The 8,399-nt window shown below is 44.3% G+C and overlaps 1 protein-coding gene across 2 annotated transcripts; it reads right to left on the minus strand.

Moving 5' to 3' along the window:
* LOC125015408 (muscarinic acetylcholine receptor M2-like) lies at nt 1-7,729 on the minus strand. 2 transcript variants are annotated; one of them, XM_047597248.1, is made up of 4 exons: nt 7,614-7,729; nt 3,130-3,359; nt 2,036-2,905; nt 1-935 (listed from the first exon to the last, which is right to left on the minus strand). In XM_047597248.1, the coding sequence occupies exons 2-4, from the start codon at nt 3,298-3,300 to the stop codon at nt 612-614; spliced, it is 1,365 nt and encodes a 454-aa protein (XP_047453204.1). In that variant the 5' UTR covers nt 3,301-3,359; nt 7,614-7,729; the 3' UTR covers nt 1-611. The 2 variants fall into 2 exon arrangements, with proteins under 2 accessions (XP_047453204.1, XP_047453205.1); XM_047597249.1 differs by having other exon boundaries at nt 7,571-7,695.
* Nucleotides 7,730-8,399: the final 670 nt, after the last annotated feature.

Raw genomic sequence — 8,399 nt, forward strand, 5'->3', positions numbered from 1 at the left:
TACCTGTTCAGTCATTATGCATTTATTTACAGAAAACATGTGGAAAGAGGTGAAGATGCGGATAAATGTCACATTTGGACTCGTTTCACAACAGCGGGGATTACAGAGGCCGTTAACGTCAGCTTAATACGACTCTAGCGAGAGAGGAAACACACACGCCACATATCAGTTTACAGCTGCTAATTCTCTTTTCTCTTCATAATTCAATTTGAAGACGACTCTTCATTTGGACGGATTCTTCAGTTTGGCTGATTTCGCTCGTTTTCCAGCTCAAGCGTTGACGCTTTAAAGCCACAGTGTCCATCGGATGTTATTGTACTTGACCTTTTATGACGGGGGTTAAAGTCACCGTTCTGGTCACAAAACCATCACATGAACCACAATTTCAACAACATCACACTGCACAAGATTATGTAGGATGAGGAGGGGGAAAAAAAAAAAGGAAAACGTCCAATTAAAGTAAAACTCGATGGAAGTGGGAACACGTTCTACTATCGGTGCACAACGAGAACAAACCTAAGTCTAACTTTCAGCAAAACATTGCCGGTATGCGTCATATTTCTTTACAGGATGCGTCACATTATTTCATCAGCAAGCGCTCGGCCGCAGCCTCATCGTGCCGTGCGTATGTTCTTGTACTGGCACAGAAGCAGGTGCTTGAAGGTGTTCTTGAAGGTGGCGTTGCAGAGGGCGTAGCAGGCCGGGTTGATGGTGCTGTTGATGTAGCAGAGCCAGTAGCCGATGGTCCAGAGGGAGTTGGGGATGCAGGTGGAGCAGAAGGTGTTGATCAGGACCATCACATTGTACGGCGTCCACGTGACGACAAACGCCACCAGAATGGCCATGATGGTGCGCGTAACCTTTTTCTCCCTGGACGAGACGCCCCTCCTCTTCCACATCGCCACGGCGCTCTCGCCCACAGCGCGTTTCGTCACCTGAAAAGTGAGAGTAGAAGAAGAAGCAGAGCCAAGTGTAATTGTTCAGATTTCATTCATGTTTTGGGGAAAACTGGAGACAGTGAAGCATATATATACCATTTTAGACACCTGCACACATCCAGTAATAGAAAACTATAAAATGGAAATAATAGAAAACTCAGTAACAAAACTGTGAATGAATTTAGAGTAGTTACACAAACACTGTCAAAGCATGTGTCTGTTTCAGCACCCTGCGACCAGGAAAAGCTTCCCCCCAGCCTTCCTTCTGAATGCTGAGATTCTTTTTTTACCCGGAGAATCATTCTTACTTTCTTCTTGATTGCCTCAGACTGTAACCTCATTAAACCCTTGATAGGACCATTCATAACACTTCTCACTGCCGCTGCTTTGGGCTGGCTCATTTCCGCTGATGATCTCCAGTTCTAGCAAACAGCCACTGCCGGCTGGCGGGGAGCACATCGTTACAAATGCACGTCCCCGCAGACACGCGTTTAAAACTGCAGAGAGCTCTTACGCCGGCGTTGAAAAGCAGAGGGTTGACAGGGACTTGGATGCAGTGGATGTTAATTTACATGTGAAAGTCACACTCTGCAGCTCTCGCTTGTTTGTATGTCGTCGAGCGGCTCATGTAAACCAGAGTTTACAACCATGCTAACAGGGATTTGAACATTCAAATATTTTTAACATACCTCAAACCACATCTTAGCTTTCTCTGTTTGCATTCTACCCTAAACACCTGATGATTCCCTCTTGAGATTTACAGATGTTTTGGTCATAAACTTAGAACAACGTGACAAATGTTGCTCCCATCTGGAGCACTGTTATTACAGTTAATTCTCAGGAGGACATGTGCCTAATGTCATGGCAAGTTCTTTAATACATATCGAGACATGTCACTCAAAAGTGAAAATGTATATCTCATGGTGTCGTCAGGGATTATTGCGATTAATTCTTAGGAGACGATCAATACGTGTGTGCAGATCTTTATAATCGTCTAAGATCCTTTCACTGTTAGACCTGCAATGACTGCTAGGAGGTGAAATTCGTGACACATATATTTTTTTGTTTTTTTAACATCTAATATGAATCAAACTCACCTTAAACAGCGTCCTCGCGGCCAGACTTTGCCTGTCAACCTCTGAGTTCTCGGTGGATGGAGGCTGCGTTTGTGTTTTCCTGCCATTTGAGCTCTTTATCGATGAAACAGGAACCGCGGAGTCCTTAGATGTTGACGCGTGGACGCACTCCGACTCCACCTGGTTGTCCCCTTCCTCTTTACACGGTGCACTTCCATTCTGTTGCTGCTGCTGCTGCTGCTGCTGCAACATTTCCTTCTCCTTCCCATTTCCAGCCTCCTCCTGAGCCTTTTTTGCCACGACGCAGTTGTTCTCGCATCCCTCCTCCTGGCTGTGAGAGGCACCTTCTGCCAGACTCGTACCCGAGGTCTTCCTGCTGTCCCTCCTGATGCGGCTGCGGCTGGCCTTGGAGATGCGCCAGTACAGGTGGATCATGATGGCCACCGGTAGGTAAAAAGCTGCTATGGCTGTGCCAAAGGTCACCGCCGGGTTGGAGAAGAACTGGATGTAGCACTCGTGCGGCGGCACGGTCCTCCCGCCCACAATGAACTGCCAGAACAAGATGGCAGGTGCCCACAGGATGAATGACAGGACCCAGGCGGCTGCGATCATCAGGCCTGCCATTTTGGTGCTGCGGCGCACCGGGTAGCTGAGTGGCTTGGTGACGCAGAAGTAGCGGTCGAAGCTGATGATGAGAAGGTTCATGACTGAGGCGTTGCTAACGACGTAATCAACGGCAAGCCAGAGGTCACACACCACCGCTCCCAGGGGCCAGTAGCCGATCACGATGTAGACAGTGTAGAGATTCATGGAGCAGACGCCAATAATGAGGTCTGCACAGGCCAGGCTGAACAGGAAGTAGTTGTTGACGGTCTGCAGGTTCCTGTTTACCTTTAGAAAAGAAAAAAGAAGAAGAAGAACGCAACAAAGCAGGCTGTCAGATGCTAATCTTTTTTTGTGCAATGTGATGCATGCCTTCTCATTTCTATTAGATTACCAGGCTGCACAGGGATGCGCGTGTTCTACTCTTATCTCGTGGTGTTCTTCTTTAATGTGTCTAGAGATGAATGCTTGGGTCATGAATCATGAATGATTGCAACAAGAAAATCCCCAACCTTTATCGAGAGCATGACCAGGATGTTTCCGATGACAGTGATCAGACTCAGGGAGCCAGCCACCAGGATGATGAGCACTATCTCCACCATGGTGTACGGGCTTCCAGAGAAGAGGCCGGCGTTATCGCCACCGCTGATGTTGACGGCGTGGGATGAATTCGGAGTCTGCATCCTGTCTGATATCCTCCTCGCAGCTGCTTCAGGCGTGATTCATATCAACGCAGAAGAACCTGAAGGAGATGGTAAGAAGAGTCGTCATGGCTGGTTTTCGTCACGAGTCGCACGCATATTTGTTGTTTGCAAATGCAAAATTGTGGGCACATTGCGGGGTGTAAACAACTGGCAGGTGGTTTTGAGGCTGACAGCCTGGCCCAGGTGTGAAGAACGGACAGGTGAGCGAATAAAGGAAGCAGCAGCTGTGTTTACAAATGTACAACAACCGCCCACACAGCCTTGTCAGGAATAACGTTTAAAGTAGTTTCTGGTTAAAGTTCAAATCTGCAACTGTTTTAGTGCAATTGTTCTGTAGATGTAATTAAACACAATTAGTGTCAGATGCTTCTGTTGTTGTTACTTCTTTGTAGCTACTTTTTTTTTGTTTTGTTATTGTTGTTGAGCTACTCTCTTCTCCTCTCTCTTCACCTGAATCTTAAGTGACCCGGGAGTCCTAACTGACCAAATCTGACCTGACAGTTTGAACAAGACCATATAACGAGGCCACCTCCACTGCTAGAGTTCATTTAAATCCCCATTCGGCCTTGAAAGTCACAAAGTGCCCTTTGGGAGTACCCAATCTGTGCCTGAGAGCCAATTCAAAATGTCAAGTTGTTATCTTGACCCTGGGGGCATCATCTTCCGCTCCTGGGTGTGGAATAAGTACGGCCTGCATTTGGGGAAACGCTTGTGTGCGCTTGTAGTTTTTTTTTCTTCCTTGAGCCAGATGTCTGAATAAACTGTGACAGAAGCTGTGGACGGATTCTCTGAGGGTAAAGAGGAGTTATCTGCAGACCAATATTCTCGCTGACAAACTCAGTGAAACATCTGTGGGTAGTGGGGATTATTCTTTGGCACAGCAGCTGCTTGTTCTGCATGACTGTTTTGGGGAGTGCGCAAACAGATTTCCACTGGGACCACCTACGCTCAAAATAACTCACTCATGGTGTTATTAGGTGCTTTGGATAAAAGCCTACAATTAACAGCATGTGATATGCATATAGAGATGCTTGTTTCTAATGGGTCGTGTATTCGAAATGACCCCAGGCATTTAGGCTGACAGCAAAACATCATAATTAAGTATCTCCCTACAGTAAAATATCATCGAGAAATGTCAGGAATAGAGTCGGAGCGTAAAATGTGATTAACTGATGTGTCCTGATCAGGAAATCAATATAAAGACACTTAGTTGAGACCAAGAGGCTCGTTGCATACTGCTAAGACCCTGTAAGTGACTCCATTAGGCTGCACGATAACATCGTACTGTACCTGAGAGATGTTTCCTTCCTGCTCTTACAGTCCGATGAAACTTCATTACTGCATCTCTAACTCTATCACCTACTCATCAAAGACCCATTCTGGGCCTTTTCTGTCACAGATGAGAAAGAGCCTGTGTTTGTAGGGGTTCAGTTCAGCTGTAATTCTTGGTTCTAATTGCAGGACTCAACCCTGACTGTGAGGTTAGGGAATATGCAAGAGCTGCACTGATGTATGAATCAAAATGAGGTTAAGATTAGTGTAAGGGTCAGGGTGCACGTGTGCTCTCTCGCACAAAGTCACCTCCCCCCAAGGAAAGCCATCAAATGCAAGTATTAAGATTAAGGTCGAGGTCAGGTGTAAGGTCACAGTGAGGTGGCCCTCGGTTAAGAAAGGATCATAGTGGATCTTTAAGTAAAAGTAGCAATGACTCAAGGTAAAAATAATCACTTGTAACAGTAGCATGGAAGTATTATCAGTAAAATGCACTTAAAAGGAAGCACAGAAGTCATTCCTATAATGTGGACATTTGTGAAATGAACTGTGGTCGAGACAGACGTTTTCAAGTAAATTAGATTTTCAACCAGACATCGCAATCAATTTATGTATCATTCGTTCGCCTTTAAAAGGGAACTTCCCCTGAGTTTTCACATTGACGTTGTGTGAGGTTTTAAAGCACTACAGCTGCATGGTGACAGAACAAGACAGGACTACATGAAAAGCTACATGAAATTTGATTTGAAACTGTTGAAATGAGAAGAATAAAACAGCGCAACATACTCATGCACAAGGCAAGCAACTTATATTCAAGTGAGATGCTGCCCTCTTTGGTTTGACATCCTGCTCTTTAATATATTGATATATATGGTGCATACAGTTTCAACTGGGAAAACAAAATGTTCCCAAATTTCTTAAAAACTCAAAATCCGCAATTTGGCCTCCATGTAGAGGCCAGGAAAGTACTGTGTGGGACTAGAAAACAAACTGATCACAAACTCCAGGACATGAATTCTGTCCACTTATTTATTACTTTTTTATTTTTTTATATAGGCTTTTAGGTTTTATGCTGCTGGACCTGGAAATGGAATGGAAATTTAATTTCCTCAATTTTTTTTAACATGGTTGAATGAGAATAAACAAAACTTGAACCTTGAACCTTGAAATAAAATATCAAGTATCGAGTCATCCAATATTTCTTTCATAGCAGTGGAGAAGAATTAACATAAATAGAAATGCCTCACAAATACAAGACGTGAGGATTGTGACGATTGCTGCATTTTATTTAACTTTCCCTAAGTTACAATATAAATGCTTTGGTGTTATCATTTCTTCAAAGCTATTCATCTGTACGTGAGGGTGATTTTAACCTCAGCCTGGAGGCCAGCTTGCATCAGGTACACTAACAAGCTGTCAAATCGGCTTGTGTGAAGATGTTTTCCTGCAATGTGGAAAATGGTTGGGAACCTAGCAGGAGATCGATGCATGCTCACAAGCCTGTCCTCACTTCATTCAGACTAATAAGACCTACATTACTGGACCTCCCTAATTGGTATTCAGGGCTACTGGAGAGAGTCAGGGAGGCAAACAGTATTTCTTTGACAGGCACAGAAACAGAGTAATTAGATCCAGCAGATGCTCCCTGCAACAGCTGTACCGGTAATATGTTCCTAGGATATACTGCGGTAGCACTCATATGGACGGGTAGATATGCATTTAAAAAGTCTGCATTGTCTTTGATATCATGAACGACACGACGGCGAGCCCGCGGAGTGAGGAAGTAGTTACCGTTAAATAAGAGGGCTTGTTTGCGGAGACAAGAGTAGATGTGGGGAAACATCTGTGACTTCGGACGCTTTATCAGGATTTAACCACCACAGGGCTCAAAGTAGTTTTTAACAAATAGATCTTTATCTCGTAAACCTACTTCACTGTTTACTTTGCGGGACAAACAGGTGTCTGTCTGTAAATCTGTAAAATCAGTTTGAACAGATGGGACGTCAGCTCAGTCAGCGGCTGCCTGCGTTTACTTTCAGTCAATGTTTGAGGTCGCACAATTTTACAGTTTGTAAAAGTAACATTTGACAGATGTGAAAATGTTCTAGGGGGGGTTTTTTTTTCTTTTTTTTTTTTTTTTGCAGCATAAGATCCTGGTGTCATTTCAGAGAAGCGTGTCCTGAATTGGAACGGGAAATTTCACATCGACCTGAGCTTCGGCCTCACACAGTGGTGTAACAAAGAAAACCAGCGAATGTCCAACGCAACGCTGCAGCTGAGCCAGAAAGAAGAAAAATGCAAGTGGGAAGGGGGGAACACACACAAAATAACAGTTACAGAGGAAAGATCATAAATTTTTTAAAGAAATTGGAGTGATACACGGTGTACGCAGGGGCAGGAAGGCAAATGAACAAAGTATTTCTAATTTTGGGAGGAATTTCACGGAGGAGCTGAATAATAAGAAATTACTCTCAAACAGTATGAGTGTTTAGTGGAGAGATTCCTCGGGAGCAGGGAGACTGGGGAATCCAGGAGTCGGGATCAGACGCTGGTAGCTGGCAGAAGCCTTTCAAGTCGGGACAGAAATTAAGACAAACATTTGCAGAACAGCCTTATGGGAACTCCGCAGTTTTTATTTACTATAAGATCGAAGATTGATGGACTTCCTCAGGGAGCTGAACCAGTATACACTGGGTACGATTTCAGTCAATATATTGATTTATCATCATGTTTTCTTCTTTCTTTTCCTTCCTGTGAATTTACAAGGTTGTCTGTTCTCAAATGAAATCAAAATTTTTGCAAAAATAAGACACGAGAATGTGCTGGAATGCAATTGAATCTGTTGACGCGTCAGCAATGTTAACATCCTGTTCTGTGAAGCTGTTGCTTGCTTTGGTAGTTTTCTAAAAAAATTTCTAACAAATAAATTAAAGAAAGAAAGAAAGAAAACAAAAAAAAAAGGTAAATGTGTTCTTACCTGTGGCAGTTTGATAGAAATCCACAGACAAATGTTATCTTACCTCGTCCGTAGGGAATGACACGGATGAGCTGTTTTATTTTCGTCCATGTTACTCTCACCTCTGTCGACACACTGGAGCACAGAGGGAATCAGAAAGTGACTCGACGCTGATGCAGCTCCTCCTCTGTGTGTGTGTCTGTGTGTGTGTGTGTGTGTTACAGGGGCTGACAGACAGAGAAGGGAGGGTTTACTGTGGTGGTGGTGGGGGGGCTATTAGTGTGTTGAATCCCTTAAGCTAGTGTAGCAAGTTTGAATAAATAAGAGATGGAGACAGACAGCCCAGACGGAGATGTTTGTTTCAGGACCTCAGACAGCACTGGCCAACGTCTGCAAAACAAACACAACATATTCTCCTGCATCACAAAGCTGTAGGCAGTCTTTCTGGCGGGGAGAAAAAAGTATGAATGGCACAAAATAAAAAAGCAAAGCTCCGTAAGAACGAGGATGAAGGGAGAGGGTCTCACTGTTACGCCCTTGCTGCAGGACGTTGACCTTTAAGTTGCTTTGACCTTTTAACCAAACCGGTGACGCAGTCTGCCCCAGTTGGTGGATGACCTTACTTTGATGGAATTACCACTGAAGATAATGGTCGCACTCCACAAAACAATACTGCAAAACGGCACAAGGAGCGCGCCGCCAAACGAGCCGAGTCGGGCATGTAAGCAAACGTGATTTGCGACGAGGAAACATGAGATGATTTATCGTGCTTGTCCCGATCCAGACTTGAAATGATCAACATCGGCCTGTTATCCGGATGTAATGAAAAGACAACGAGACGTCTTACGCA

The sequence above is a fragment of the Mugil cephalus genome, chromosome 10 (assembly GCF_022458985.1).
Source record: "Mugil cephalus isolate CIBA_MC_2020 chromosome 10, CIBA_Mcephalus_1.1, whole genome shotgun sequence".
Lineage (NCBI taxonomy): Eukaryota > Metazoa > Chordata > Actinopteri > Mugiliformes > Mugilidae > Mugil > Mugil cephalus.